Source organism: Acartia tonsa, chromosome 1 (genome assembly GCF_053477335.1).
Source record: "Acartia tonsa isolate MP-2025a chromosome 1, ASM5347733v1, whole genome shotgun sequence".
In the NCBI taxonomy this organism is placed as follows: domain Eukaryota; kingdom Metazoa; phylum Arthropoda; class Copepoda; order Calanoida; family Acartiidae; genus Acartia; species Acartia tonsa.
The window spans coordinates 41,154,234-41,171,293 of NC_137260.1; the positions used below are offsets into that span (position 1 = coordinate 41,154,234).

The window sequence follows — 17,060 nt, forward strand, 5'->3', positions numbered from 1 at the left end:
TCTAAATTAAAAGGACTGATGAATATCAGCAAAATAAAATTAATTGAAAAAGGGGGGGACAAAGATTTTACTAAAATTGGTAATTGGAGACCTATTGGTATTCAAACTAGTACATATAAACTTTACAGTGGTGTTATCAACTTAAGACTGAACTCAGTTATAGATAAAATTATTCATCCCTCTCAAAAGGCTTATTCTAAAGAACACTTTTTACATGAGTGTCTTATTAATATCTTTGAAATGATATCTAAATCAAATGCTACCCACTCCCCTCTAGCATCTTTAATCATAGACTTTAGTAAAGCGTTTGATTCAATTTCTCATTCATATATAGAATCAATACTCAAATTTTCAAACTTTGGACCAAAATTCTGTAGTCTAGTCTCTTCAACTTTAAAAAACCGTAAGGCATGTATTTGGACAGAATTTGGTATAACACCAAATTTTGATACCGTAATAGGAGTCATTCAAGGTGATCTTCCCTCTCCAAACTTCTTTAAAGTTGCTGTAAATCCTTTGATTATCAAACTTTGTAAATCAACTGTTGTTAAAATACCTCGTGAAATTCCATATCGCTTCGACAGGAACACACATAAAGTCCCAGTAGTGAATGCTTTCGCTGATGATATGCAAAATTTTATGTCTCCAAAACCTAATGTCCTTCAAGAATGTTATAATATATTAAAGAACTTTGGCAAACTCTCTAACCTTAGAATAAACAACAATAAAACTACTATTGTCATTACTGGGGGTTTACCAAGCTTAGACTTCTTACGAAAAGTCAATGAACTTAATTTCACTTTAACAGATGAATTCTGCATCTTAGGTCTAAAACTCCATAAGTCTCTAGCAAATATTAATAATCTGTGGGAAAATACTCTTCTTAAAATCTGTCGGATTAGGAATTTCTGGAACATTTTCAACCTAAGCATACCTGGTCGTATAAATATTATCAAAACATTCTTCTATTCGCAGCTTTCATTCTTAGGAGCAATTTTTGAACCACCAGAAAATTTCATTAATGAATTTAAAATATGTGTCATTAACTTTTTAAAACAGGGAGGTAAAATTGCTAAAGATAGGATTTTTTTAGAAATTGATAAAGGTGGGCTTGGATTAGCAGATCCTTATGAATTCATATCAAGTTTAAAAGTAAATGTCTACATCAAAGGCTTGAAGTCCACTGATAGTTGGGGCTTGGAACTTAAATCCTTTTTAGCAAATCCTCTTGTCTCCTTTTCTACTCAAATTAATATAGTTAATAAACCTACTAATCCTATACTTTATAATCTGATCAAAGCTTTCATTAGATTCTGTCAATATTATTGGCTTTACCAAGGCAACATTCTAAATGCTCAAATAGTCGACAACTTTTTCTTTCTAGATGGTAATAATGCACAAATAAATAACTCTTTCTTCAACCCTAACACTTGGAGGCGTTCTCAAAACAATATTCAAAGTCTTGTAATTGCTGACTTTTTTGAGCCAAATGGAAATCTTTATAACTATGATGACTTTTGTCTAACAAACTCTGTCTTTATCACCCCAAATGAATTTATTAGGTTAAAGTATACACTTAGAGCGGCCATCAAAAAAGGCAGAAATAAAATTAATCTTCCATCCAATTCTATATTAACATTCCTTGCTAACCCCAAAAACAGAGCAAAAGATTATAGGTTATATTCTATTCCATCCTCTCATAACATTCAGAAATGTAAACCTATGAAATCCAGATATTTGTGGGCTGAACTACCAATAGATATTGATAGAGAAAAATTTTTTTACCCTATGTGGGGAACATCTTTTCTCCCGATGAGTATAAAAGACTTTGCTTTTAAAATAATAAACAATCAACTTAATTTTAACGCCAACCTATCAAAATTTAGTACTACAAATATTGATCCCTCTTGTATTCAATGTATTTTATCAAATACTTTACCAGCCCCAAGAGAAACATCGCGTCATTTTTTTCTTTTTTGTCCTACAAATGTTAGAATTATGGAAACATATTTTAATAGTTTTCTTCAAAATCGATTAATTGCATGGGATTCATCCTTTTGTTTGCTTGGAGCTCATACAAATTTACCCTTTTTTAAAAAACTGGTATTAAATACCGAAATAATCTTAGTTTCTTATTTTCTTTATGAATGCAGGAAAAATAAAATCACTCCCCTTTTTAACAACCTATCCAATTTTACTGATCTATACAGGGAAACCTTTCTAAAATTTCCAAAATATTTGAAATGCTGGCAAAAATGGAACTCTACCTAAAATATGGATACAAAAACTATTAAGCACTTGTCAATAACCCTTTTACATTCAGGTGTCAGAACTATTGGTTTTTCTTCTAGAAGTTTAACAATATTTTCTTTTACAGGTTTTCCAGAGGAGTAAAAATGCCTTACCCACACCCTTTTACAGAAAATGTTCAGTTAAATGCATTATCCTTTCATCTCCTCTTTTTTTTTAGGAAATGGTGCGAGTAGAGGATTCCAGGGAAACCCCTACAGACCAGTTAACACCTACAGACAAGCTCACTCGTATGGTCCTGCGCACCCCATGCCATCCCACAGCAACCCTCGCTACAGGCCTCCCTTCCCTATCAACTCTCCCTCTCAAAGGTTTAAAAGTCCCTTCCCTTTAAATAGAGGTTTAAAGAGATCAAGCAGCCCTTTAGTTTTGGATCATAGTAAAAAAAGTAAGGTAAATAACAATGCCGTCAAACCTGAGTTCTGGGGCGTACAGAGCATTTGTATAAAGGAGGAAGGTGGGGAACTTTTTGTCTGCAACTCCAGGTCAGCCCCTCCCTGCTCCCCTATCCTGTCTTCAGATCCCCGTTCATCAAAAACTGCTATTTCTCTCCCCTCAACAAAAAAGTTTCCCTTCTTTGACAACCTTCAAAGTTTCTCATTGTCTTGTTCTTTTTTTGGAAATAACTGTACTGCTTGTAATCTTCTTAATGGTAATCATTCAATAGCCAAACAAAACGTGTTTCTTTTAGGTGACCAATTTATCCCCCCAATAGTTGGAAGTCAAAAAGAGTGTGTCCCTACTATTAGAATAAGTAACCCTACCTTTGAAACTCTTAAAGAGTCCTTAAGAGCACAGAAAAAAAACGGGTTGGGTAAAAATGAGGGAGGGGTTGCCCTGGTATCCATTCTTTCTTATCTAATTAATGTTGGGGCCACTGAATATTTATCTAAATTGGGTGAATTTTCTGAGTGGGTTAAAGCAGAAATGGGATGGGAGGTTGTCCCGTTTGTCACCCCCTACCCCCACGGATTCCCTGAGCACGCCCTCATTACTATTCAGCAATTTTTGTCTGTAATAAAAGCAAAATTTTTAGGCGATTTTATGGGTGGTGTGGAAAACAAATTTTCAATGTGGAAACCTTTCTCAATTGCTTGCAGGGAATTAGGTATGGACAAAAAAATCTTGCCTGTCCCCCCCATCTCCTTTATCAAGAATAACAAAACAATCACAATACAATGTGATAGTGAAGTTTTCTTAGGCTCTACCAAACCAAATACTTTGATAGAATCTACTTTTCTCCCTTTACTTTTTAACCAATTGCGTTGCGTATCTCCCCCTTCCTCCCCCCTCACTATCCCAAGCTCTGACGCCCTCTTGGGTGGTTTCTCCGGTAGTACAAATACCCCTCCCATAACTAAAACAAAACTTGTTCTTTTGGGCACCTCAATTCTGAAAAACTGTGTTGAAAAAATTAAGGATTCTGCAACTAACTCGGGTTTTGACGTCATTGATTTATGTAAAGGTGGAGATTTTTTTTAACAATATTAAGGGGATTAAATTACCAATATCGTCCAATTCAAATGACACTTTAGTTTTACTCTTTTTGGGAAATCATATTTTTAGCAAAAGTAACCATTTCAAGAAAGATGGTGTTTACCATTTGGAAAACCCAAAATTTTTAACGGACAAACAAATTAATAGTCTTATTGCTGAAACTTGCAATCTTATCTCAGATATACAGTTAGGTTTTAAAGGTAAAATAAAGCTGTTTGGTCCTTTGCCTCGTTTTTCTCGCAACTGTTGTTCAACCCTTCACCACCTTATTACCCCCTCCTTCCCTTTCGATTCCACGGGGGAATATCTTCTTTATTTAAATAAATTTATGGCTTTTCATCCCCTGTTAAAGATAGAGAAAGTTGAATTCATCCCCCCAACTGCAATTTTTGGCCGCACCCTTCCTGTTCCATTCACCCATGACCTGGTCCACCCCACAGTAGCAGCCACGAACACCCTATCCTCCTATCTCAAGACCATCAGCATCAAGCGGGTCACCTCTCTACCTGTCATCAACAGGAAGGAATCAGAATCTTTCTACAGCTGGGTTACAGCCTTAAAAAAACCAACCCTGTATCACACCCCCTCATTCTGCTCAACTATGATCCCAACACCAGCCTGCACATCATCACCCAGTAATCAAACACGGACCTTGACATCAGGCACCTCAACCAGTACCGTCAATATAGATGACTCATCACCTTCAACACCTCAAGCATCACATATACACCACCCGTCAACTTTCCCCGATCCTTCGCTGCTTTCGGACGATGAAACCTCCGATATGGAGCTAAGCAAAGAAGACCTCGCTGCAGCATTGGCATCACTAGACATGTCTTTTGACTAAAAATTAAACTGTAATTTTAAACTGTAATTTTAAAAGTTATTCAAAGGGGACTATCCACGAACTCCTCTTTTAAACTCAAAAAAATCATATTTTCACTGTATGAAACCTTGTATATTCTTATATTATTATTTAATTTTTCTTTGTTGTGAATTATCAATAAAATACATAATAATAATAAAAAAAAAAAAAAAAAAAAAAAAAAAAAAAAAAAAACTTTTACATAAGGATAAACATTTTGATTTTATTGTTGTGCTCAGAGATCATATGTTCTCATTTCTGTAAAAAAATTACCTTCACAAAATAGTTTGAGAAAAATGGATTTATTATTACTTGGATCTTACACCAGGTGGACATGTACTCTAATAAAGTGAAACTTGTAGCTTGCTAAAATAATGATCCTACCCCCCTACTCAATGTACGAACTGACCAGTAAATGATATCCATGATAGCAACCTAGATTGACAAAAAAATTTCCCTGTCATAATATCTATGTATAGTCTATATATATTTTGAGAAATATGATATGAAAAGTTTTGCCATAAAAAGTTAGATAGCTCCGACAATGTTGGTAAATAGCAGAGATTACAAGTTCAAAAGTGAAATTATCAAGTGAATAGAAATCTGCTGAATATACAACTTTTTTAAAACTTGAATTTCAATATGAGAGAAAAAAACAGTGGAACCTATAAATTAAGCTCGCACATAATTTTAACCGACTTAAGAAAGGGCTTTACTTAATCTGGAATATCCAAGATTCAATGATGTACAAGGAAAGCTTTTCCAGAGAAAAAACCGTGACAAATAAGTCTTTCGCGCATTTAAAGGTTCCACCGTTTGGATGTTAGCAGCCATCAGAGTTTATAGATTTTTGAAGTTATTCGATACCAGGAACATCGCAGCGTAAACTGCATCAAATCAACAAAAAGCATTCTAGCCTTGCATGAAGGCCAAACTTTGGGGGCAGATTAATAATTTGTAATACTTATAGGATTTTGGGGGAAAGATTCACTATTTAAAATCATATTCACCTGTCCCTTTCTTCAGTTAAGCATTCCAGCCTCGCCTGACGGCCAATGTCAATCACTTGTTCAGGTGGCACAATATCTAAGATAAGATTAGTTTTAATTTAAATTTACGCCTTTTAAACTAAAGGTCTTCAGGTATTTTTTTTAGATATTCTTGTGTGGAAATGTATAGAGAACAAGGACTAATGCTAATTTAGATGATATATTAAGAAATAAGAGCTATAGATCCTAAACTACTTTTTAAGGGGTCATGCTGTATGTAGACAGAAAAGAATTGAAATTATTAGATTACTTAAAGCCATTTTCTTTAGATAAAATTAGATAAAAAACAGAAAAACTTTTCCAGTATTGCTTCAAAACCGATTAATATCGGGTTCTCAGCCGGACTTAAAAATCTAGTATAGCATCGCATAACTAACAATTTTCCACGAATATTAAAATAAAAATCATAAAATTAATACCAGTTTTGTAAGCCTGGGCCTTCAGCCACTCGGGAAAAACAAAAAAAGTTTTAATCCGCGTAAAGCCTTCTATAATATAATACTATGCGATGAATAACTGTTAGAGACCATCTTAGGGATTAAAAACCTGTCTTTTTAGAATTCAACTCCAACTCACCAACAATTAAAGGAGGTTCAACTTGGAGATGTATTGTAACACTGGTCTCTCCAACTTCATTCCTAGCTGTACATCTGTACTGTCCACTGTCTGATTCCTAAATAATATTTAGTTAGTTGAGTGAAAATTGAAAAAACATTATTGAAAAAGCAATAAAAAAACAATTGATTAGTTTTATTTTAATTAATATTTAATATTTGCAAATGGGTGCATTCCCTTAAAGTTCCTGTCAAGAACTGACACTCCCCCTTCCAGATATCTTAAAAATAAAATTAAAGTAATGAGGGGAAGGGGGAGATTTTTTCCTATGTCTAACCTTGTAAGGAGCTCTAATCCTAGTACAATTAAGTATTTGAAATAAAGGGGGAATGAGAGAGAATCATCTTTTTTTTCAAAAAGAAAGTATAACAAGGATGACAACATCCATAAAAGCGAAGCTCTGAAACGATATGACAGACGAACATTAACTTTTGTTGAGTATCAGAACTGAATATACAAAATATGAAATTATAATATTTGAAAAAAAATTATACTTAAATTTGTTGCAAAACTTCTTAAATACAGAATTCTGTTTAAGGACATACTGACATTTTTAATACGTGATTATAGAGATGCTTCGCTCATAATCTTGTACCTTATTGTAATAGTAATCAGTAATCAAAAAATCAGATCAATCGGATGATTTTATCACATAAAAAATTGTTATTAAAAATCAACATGTTTAAAATGGACGTACGGACATTCTGGTAACGATTATAGAGTTGCTACGCTTTTTAAATCGTACCTAACTACTACAGAAATCACCATGCAAAGTTTGAAATCGATAGGACAATTCTAACATGCCTAAATTAATGCATAAAAGCTAACTATCTCGGACGGACGTACGGACGGACGGACGGACGTACGGACCGACCCTAATTATAGAAAAGCTTCGCTTTTAAAAAGAATAGAAAAATAAATTAATTAAGGCAAGGAAGAATTTTAATTAAATTATCTTATGCACAATTTGCAGGGAGGGAAGGGACAATGATGATTAACTTATTCTACATTTGCTTTGCCTCTTAAATCTTTACCCAAGATATAATTACATACATAGTTACGGGGGGGAGGGCGAATCTAATGTCCATCGCACTATCCCTGGATCCCTGGTTATGCATCTTTGATCCCACAAACGGATATCAGAAATCATATATTCATATATACATACATATATAGTTATAGATTATTATAGAAATGTGGATCAGTAAATAAGTTAAGAATTGTTTAATAAGATCATTAAAGATTATAAGATGATATAACATGTACTTCTTGTATGTTTTATTGAAACCTTAAATGAAGAAATTGTCATTTTTTGCAACATCTAAGCCTAAAGTCTAAACGCCAATAATAATTTAAATGTAATCCATTTAATTCAAAATGCGAACATTTAAAAATATTAAAGCGCTTAAAGTAATGCTATAATTTTTTATTGAATTATTGAATATTTATAAAGTGAAGCAAGATAAAAATCATGATGCATACAATTTTTAGCTATTTTATCAAATGTTTTCCCCTGATAAATTATAGAATACTATAAACAATAAGTTTATATTATATGCATCTGAAACAAAACAAATTAGTAGGCCTCCACAAACAAACTTTAACCCTTCAAAATTTGGAAATTCTCAAATATTTTCAAAAGATAAAAGAAACAAGTCATAGAATATAATTGTTGTAGAAAATTGTCTATACTTTATCACATTTTCCCCCCATGGCTCTATGGACGAATGGACGTTAGTGAAGATTATCTTTTTTAAAAGAAGTTTCAGAAGCCTATCGAATATTAGAGCCTATTAAAATTATATCATTGCTCTTAGATCAGGAGCACTCAGAATCTCGTTTTTTTTGGATGATATTTTATGACGATTTAAGTGTTAGTTCTAGGCCCCATTTAATTCTAATAAATCAGGTGAATTTTTGACATTCCTTGTAAAGTTTCCATTGTCCATCATAAATTGTTTTTATGACTTTTATGACCCAAAATGAAATACCTAAACTGACTTCTTATTAATTAATTCAATGAAATGAAAGGAAAATTGGTAAAATTCAGACAGGCAAACTTCAAAGGCAAAGCAAATAAAGAAGACAAAACTCAGTAAAAGAGACAATATTTCTTTAGAAAACCCATTGAGGGAGGGGACATTTGACTGCTTACTACACTAGTCCTCAAAGCTTAATAATAAAATTTGTATTCGTTGGCCCAACAACTTTGTTGTTTTATTAAGTTGAGTTTGCTAACGTTTCAATTCCTAAATTTAATATGCAGAAAAGATAATATTGTGTATCATCATTGGAGATGTACATCAATATATCGGCCATTGTCTTATCCCTTTAGATTCTTGAGAAAACCAATGTTTATGTTATCCATGTATTTATTTCTAAACTAAACAGCTAAACATATAATCCATCCTCTTTAAATCTTTTGGATGATAAAATCTTACAAAAAAGTTTGAACTGTTGCAAAATATGATTTTAAATTAAAGATTAAATTGCTTTGCCACTGCAACAAATTATTTTACTATCCACGGATAACTGTCTAAGAAGAGATGGGATACATAACTATATGATTTTTTTATCTTTTAAAAAAAAGCTTTACTAAGTGTTTCAAAAATCAGCCATCTGACGTTATAAAAATGAGTGATTATCTATCTCTTTTTTAGTGGTTTTCTTTCCAACTTCTCCTTTCATCCCTAAGACACATGTTAAAGCTTCTTTTAAAAATATGACATTGATGTTTTACTTGTGTCTGTCTATCCATATATACTTCATATCTTTCTGTGTATACTGTATACAAGTGGTAATGATTATTGCACTCTTTATATTAGCGGCCATACTGAAAGGAAATAACCAGAAATGAATATGGACATTATGTATACTAATATATGTGAATATGTACAGACGTACAATATAAAGTTTACATACATAGATACATTTTTTTAAAAAATATGTTGAAGTCCTGTTGTCTCAATCCAATTCAGATTTATTGCCAATCGATCTCTATTATTTAAATCTATTGTATGTATGTATATAGGCTTTAACATAATCATTAAAACATCTCATCAAATCATAGCTAATGATACTCTATTATTTACTTCTATTGGATGTATGTATACAGGCTATAACATAATCATTAGAAACATCTCATCAAATCATAGCTAATGATACTCTATTATTTACCTCTATTGGATGTATGTATATAGGCAATAACATAATCATTAGAAACATCTCATCAAATCATAGCCAATGATACTCTATTATTTACCTCTATTGGATGTATGTATATAGGCTATAACATAATCATTAGAAACATCTCATCAAATTATAGCCAATGTTACTCTATTATTTACCTCTATTGGATGTATGTATACAGGCTATAACATAATCATTAGAAACATCTCATCGCATCAACAACTTATTCAACATGTATATATTAGAGAGGATATCTAAAACAGGTTATGTTCAAATACAGAAACCTGACAATAAAATATGGAAGATATAAAAAAAGAGACAAAGCTCTCGAAAAATATGCATTATTTTTTATATAAGACACTCTTTAATTGAAATTTGACCCATAAAGGCAACTTTAATTGCCTATATTAAGTCAAGTTGCATGTATTAACCTTTCCGTCATCATACTACATATAATTATAATTTTATGGTAGGGCTTTATACTCAAACATGGTCGATTTCAGCGGTCCCTAATATATGTATATTCATGTATATATAAATGTATTTGTACTGAAGATAAGGGGAAATAAGATTATATAAGTTGGTCTTTTTTCCTGATTGTCTATACTATTAACATAACGAATTAATATCAGATGTGTTTTTGCCATTTTTTATCTGAATAATTTATTCTTTTTCATTGATTTTATAATTTTTTTTCTAGTTTTATCCTTATAAAAAAGTAACAGGATCCGTGTTTGTTTGTCTGTACCGAAGGTCTACCCGATATGGTTCTCCTTTACAATGTAGATTCAGATAAGTAACATGAAGGTTTAAACCTATTTTGAGGAAGGGTACCACCGGCACCATCCTTTTCGCACACTGTTCTGGGGAATCAGAGCTCCTAGATGCTAGGGGCGCAGCTACTATGTTGTTTTATAAAGGGTTAGGTTAGGGAATTATATATCAGTCGCTTTTTTTTACTATTTTTGGTTTATTTGATGCAGACCTTTAGTTTTTACATCTAGTATAAAATGTGATTTGTGTAGGTTTGACTTTAGCAAAACAATTGATGATCTTTTTGTCCTTGATTTTCAGGACAATTGAGTATTTTCTTTCTTAACATTATTGCAAACCCAAAAATAAAGCAAGGGTAAGAACTTTAAACAATAAACATATACTTCAATATAATTTATATTTTTAAAAGCTAAGATTTTTTACATTTACATATGTTAGAACCATTCAACCGATTTCAAAACCATTCACATGTTTCAATAACAATTTTCAAATTGAAGCAATATTGCAATTATTGTTTGAAAGTCTGTCTTTAAACCTTTTTATTATTTTTTCTCAAATTGGCAATTTCTAGGCTATGTAGACAAAACAGGATTATAATTAAGCGCTTTAAATTTATATTTATTATTGCAAATTTGTCAAATATCTGATTTGTCAACATTCGCATTAATGGATGTTTTCATCCTTGTTGATAAACCCAACCCGCTGACTGAGTGTGCTTTATCGTAGGGAGGGAGAGGACATTGTGCTGTTTATTATACTAGTCCCAAAGTTATATTATAACGTTTTCTTATTCGTTGGCTTAACAACTTTGATTACTTTTATTGAATTCTGATGGTTAGTTCCATAAGTTGAGTATCCTAACGTTTCAACCACTAATTGTAATCTACAGAAGGACATGTACATTAAATTATCTGCCATTGTCTTATCCCTTTAGATGCTTGACTATATCGATTGTTCTGCACAAATATTTGCCTAATGTCTTGTGGAAGGCACAGTCAATTGAACATCATATAAATGAACTGGAAGGATTCTTTTTTTAAAGTAGCAAAGCTATTCAATAGTTATTAATAAAAGTCTGAAATAAGTTTAACTGCAATTTAAAATCAGTAGCTGAAAATTTCTTTATGAATGTTCATCTACACAATAACCCATTTAATCTGTTTGTTTGTTATGATGCTCATAAAGTTATGTTTATAATTGTTATATTTATTTTTGATTTGCTATTATGGCTATTGTTATTCTTATTTTGGTAAAAGTGAGAGAGGGGAAAAGTAAGATTAATACTCTGCTGGGTCACTAGTTAGAGGAGAATAGTCGGTCTGGGTCTGTATTTGTCTGAAGTTTATAACTAAAGTAGTTTATAAGTATGGTTTTATTTAAATACTTTGAATTAAGAACTATAGTTATATGTTTTTTTTTGGATTATTCTAATAATTTGATAGCTCGTATTTATGGTTAGTTTAACTCAACTGCTATGTAAGATAGGAGTCCGAATTTCGAGTATATTCTTAAATCTATTAAATAGAGGATAACAATTTACAAAGTAGCGCAGCAATAATTAATTACCTGGGTGTCCATAATGACGAGAATGTGGGAGGCTAAGAAAATTCTTGATCCTTGGTTCACTGGTTGTAACAGGTTACTTCGCACATTAAACCAACTATAATAGATAGATAGAGAGATAGATATATTTCTAGATATATAGATAGATAGATATATTTGTAGATGTATAGATAGATAGATATTTTTGTAGATGTATAGATAGATACAGAATAGCAATGTCCAAAGTTTTCTACCATTAGTTTAAATCTTCAGTAGGTAATTTTATTTATCATAATTAGAGATTTTATCATCCATTATCTCATCCCTCATGATACATGATTGTACGAAATCATTTATTTTGCAAGGCTTTTTATAGGAAATAGGTTATTTAGGCCAATGACCTAATAGTAATCAGGAATAAGATTGATCTTTATAGATTGTAAAGGCTAAAGGGTATTTATAAGTCTTTATTAACACAGTTTTTGTGAGGATTCCGCCCAAATGTATTCTATAAATTTTATTTCTAATACTTAGAGTTCTCATAATTTTACAACATACAAATTGCAACCAAAAAAAGTAAATTGTAATACAGTAAAAATAGAGAAAATCTCAATAAAAATTCTGTAATTTTTTTTATATGATAATTTTAAAGGGATAAGATAATAAACGATGTATACTTGATGACGATGTGCTAGTTTTTATCAACCAATTAAGATTTGATCAAAGTACCTTTAAGACGAATATATAAAGAACTTTTGTATAAACTTAGATTTCTAGTCCAATGTTATGCACGATAGCAGTAGGAGAGAATGTAGTACATATGTATATATGTAGAAAGTGTATATTCTTTATGACGATCGGACATATATTTCAGTATAGCCACGCTACTGAAAGGTTAACTGTCTCTGACATACAGACTTGTGTTATGTACTTGCTGAGAAGTTCTTTATCTTTATTTTACATAAGATGCATAATCATATAACATATAGATTTATATAGATTTTCTATCAACTGTCATTGATAGAGAGATATTAAAAATGACTATGATTCGTTTTCCCTAGGGATCTAAAGGGATAAGATAATGGCCGATAAATTGATCTATATCCCCAATTATGATACATCAAATCACACCTTCTGTAGATAACAATTAACCCAACCAAACAAAAATTGTTAAGCTAAAGAATAAGAAAATTTTAACATAAAACTTCTGGGACTTGTGTAATAAACAGTCATTCTTCAAATAAATATTTTTGTTTACGTTTATCCCTGTAAATGATAAACGTAAAATATAAATGTAATATGACATTATCATACTGAAGTACATTACATATAATATTGATAAGAAAATCATCACTTATTATATCTTTATGTAACTTGATCAGACAGAACAGTTCAATAAAAAAAATCTTAATACAGTTTTGTTTTTTTACATCGTGAGTTTAAAAAATAAAACAGTAAGTATCGACAACTAATTCCTATATGAAGTACTAGCGGCTTTGTCCCAAGAGGTTTGTTAAAACTAATTTTTCGTATTTTAGATTAAAGAAAAATTTAAAAAAAAATTATTTGGGGGGGGGGGTTAGGGGGGCTGATATTTTTCATTTTTTTTGGGGGGGGCGTGAGGGTGTCCTACCCCCCAAGATAATAGTTATAAACCTTCCCGGGACCTATGAGAAGCTACCCTGTAAAGGAGAACCCGATCGGTTCAGCGGTTAGCAAGATCCTTCGCCACAAACAAACAGACACACAGACAGACATCGTTCTACTTTTTATTATAGATATTCTAAGCTGTTATCAAAGATAGACTTCTAATATTGAAGATTCATGACCACTGAAAGTCTACCTCACAACTATTTAAGTTATTCTGTCTGCCTGTTATGCTTAGTTTTCTTTCTATCTGCTAAGCTACTTATGTTTATTGTTTTACATATGGGTGTTATCATCCTTGTTAAATTTATGCATTATATCTAGAGAAAGAACTGTGCTTCTTAAAGTTTAAGCGTGTAAAACCCCTCTTCCGCTAAAATTAAAACTAGGAAGCCCCTCCCCTGCTTTAAACCCCTCAAGCTATACACCGCAAAACCCTGTGCACGCCCATATTTACCTGAGAGAAGGTGGTGGGAATGACTGTATCCTGCAGGACAGTGCCGCAGTGTCACTCTGCTTCCTGTGCACGCCCCTAGTTGAAAGTGTTACCTGAGATGAAGTTGGTGGGTATGACTGTATCCAGCAGGACAGTGCCGCAGTTTCTCCCTGCTTCCTGTGCACGCCCCTAGTTGAAAGTGTTACCTGAGATGAAGTTGGTGGGTATGACTGTATCCTGCAGGACAGTGCCGCATTTTCTCCCTACTTCCTGTGCACGCCCCTAGTTGAAAGTGTTACCTGAGATGAAGTTGGTGGGTATGACTGTATCCTCAGGACAGTGCCGCATTTTCTCCCTACTTCCTGTGCACGCCCCTAGTTGAAAGTGTTACCTGAGATGAAGTTGGTGGGTATTACTGTATCCTCAGGACAGCGCCGCATTTTCTCCCTGCTTCCTGTGCACGCCCCTAGTTGAAAGTGTTACCTGAGATAAAGTTGGTGGGTATGAGTGTATCCTGCAGGACAGTGCCGCAGTTTCTCCCTGCTTCCTGTGCACGCCCCTAGTTGAAAGTGTTACCTGAGATGAAGTTGGTGGGTATGACTGTATCCAGCAGGACAGAGCCGCAGTTTCTCCCTGCTTCCTGTGCACGCCCCTAGTTGAAAGTGTTACCTGAGATGAAGTTGTTGGGAATGACTGTATCCTGCAGGAAAGCGCCGCAGTTTCTCCCTGCTTCCTGTGCACGCCCCTAGTTGAAAGTGTTACCTGAGAGAAGGTGGTGGGAATGACTGTATCCTGCAGGACAGCGCCGCAGTTTCTCCCTGCTTCACATTCACGTAGAACTCCTGGTCAGACATCTGCTCCGGCCGCGAGGGGGCGTTCAGGTCTGAAAATAAAGAATCTTTATTTAAACCTCTAAAGCAGGGTTGCTGTACATGAGACTCAAACGCCAGGTCCAACAACCCAGGATAACTAAGGGGTTAGGGGAGCCAAACACAACTTAGTTAAGTAACACAACAGACAACATTTTTTTTGATTGTACGACCTTTGTTTATGAAGTCCCAACTGTGCATGGTAATAAGTTGCGCCTGTTTGGGCCGAGGCATTCCTCCAAGTCAAACTTATGTACCAATTAAAAATGTGAGAGAGTTAAAATTAGGGATTTTAAAGTTTTTAGGGGGGTAAACATTCCCCCCCCCCCAAAAAAAAAAAAAAACTCCAATGGTCCAAACCAATTTTCCTATAAATCTTAGAATACAATCAATCATATTATAAGAATAAAAACACAATGGAAATTAATCCCCCAACATAGAGAAAATTAATCCCCCAAATATTATTTGCATATTAACAATAATGAAATAAGATAAGAAGATAAAGAAAAGAGGGAAAAATGGTGATTAATGAAATATTAATTTAGGGAGGGAGGGAACATCGGGTTGTTTATATGCTAGTCCCCAAAGATTCATTATAACGTTTTCTTAATCATTGGATTGACAACTTTAGGGACTTGATAGGTTGGTTCATTAAGTTGAGTGTTAAAACGTTTCAACCACAAAAAGAAGGGGTAATTTTGTGTATTATTATCGGAGATGTACATCAATTCATCGGCCATTGTCTTATCCCTTTAGATCCCTGCATTAAACAGGAATAAGGTTCTACAGTTTTAAATGATACAGTAATATGTTGAAAATTTGAAAAAACATGAGTCAATTTTAAAAAAAGCAGCCTCTCAGATCAAAATAAAGTACAAAAAAGTATTGGAGCCATCATACAATATAACGTTGGCTACAAAACTTTACGAACCAGTGTAATTTACATCCCAATGTCTCCTACCTTCCTGAGTGTACTCGAATAATATCATGTAATATATGCATATAATCTTACAATAGCCAAGTACATCTTCATAAACAAAATAGGATTTAGAAAAGAAAACAATTCGATCATACTTCTATTGAAGATAGATATTTATTATTTTATTGTTAATATTCCCTTAACCAATTGATATGTATATTATAATTGTTTTAACTCGTTTTTAAATATAAAGTTTATTGGAAGAAAAATTAATGTGACATTTTATTAATCTGATTTCATTAGTAAATAATAGGTAATATTTAGCCAATATTTCTGCATGTTGAGACAAAACAATATAATATTATTAACTATGTCCTAGTGGATGGGGGGGGGGGGGGGGGGGGCAATACCATGTTGGCAAACCAGACAATATCATTATTCATAATATAAACCCGGGATATGTCAATAAATACACACACACACACACACACACTGACTTACATATACACACATATATAGCAGGGATCTAAAGGGATAAGACAATAGTCGACAAATTTATGTACAACCCCAATGATGATACACATACCCCTTCTGTAGCTTACAACAAGGGCTTGAGTTGTTTGAACACTCAACTTAATAAACCAAACAATCAAAATTATATAAAAGTTCCCTAATAGGTTGAGCAAAATAATAAGAAAACGTTAGTATAAAATTTTGGGGACCAGTGTAAACAAATTAATGTACCCCTCCCTACTTGCATATAAAATACACACAAAAATTTGTGTTGGGCCTTTCAAGAATACGATAGATCAATTCGATTTTTAGTTCGGAGGTTAATTTATTTATGTCTATTACTTTTTTCTAGGTTTAGTTCATACAATATATGTATATTCAATGATATAAAAGAATATCCATAGACACAGTGTTTCGCCCTTTTAAGGCTCATCAGTATGGCTCAATTCATCAGAGTTAATTTTGCAAGTGGAGGGGCTTGAACAGGGAACCCTTAGATTTTCAGGCCAACACCCTATCCATTGAGCTATTACCCTATGACGAGTAAGGAATTAATTTTCGACCATAAGATGTTTTGCAAATATGTATTTATATTTGTCTGTCCATTAAGATATAATTCTCCATTGAACATTGCATTATATTTAGCTTCAAGGAAGCTTTATATTGTTCCTGGAAAACTTCCCTGCATTCTATATGTAGGCCTGTATATTAGTTGTGTACATAATATGTGGTTAATAGAGGACCTCTAACATGTGACCTCCTGTTAAATTCAGAAACCAGATCACAAAATATACAAGATTATTTTTCATGAAAAATGATGCCTTTTTTAAAATTA

General features: G+C 33.0%; 1 protein-coding gene across 4 annotated transcripts in view; it reads right to left on the minus strand.

The window, feature by feature from the left end:
* LOC145319615 (cell adhesion molecule Dscam2-like) overlaps positions 1 to 17,060 on the minus strand; it is a 194,267-nt gene that overhangs the window by 134,005 nt on the left and 43,202 nt on the right. For all 4 annotated transcript variants that reach the window (XM_080161875.1, XM_080161853.1, XM_080161884.1 and 1 more), the window contains exons 8-11: positions 14,687 to 14,807; positions 11,866 to 11,959; positions 6,298 to 6,394; positions 5,683 to 5,758 (exon numbers count right to left, since the gene is read on the minus strand). In XM_080161875.1, the coding sequence (XP_080018001.1) occupies positions 5,683 to 5,758; positions 6,298 to 6,394; positions 11,866 to 11,959; positions 14,687 to 14,807 (388 nt within the window). The remainder of the gene's footprint in view (positions 1 to 5,682; positions 5,759 to 6,297; positions 6,395 to 11,865; positions 11,960 to 14,686; positions 14,808 to 17,060) is intronic.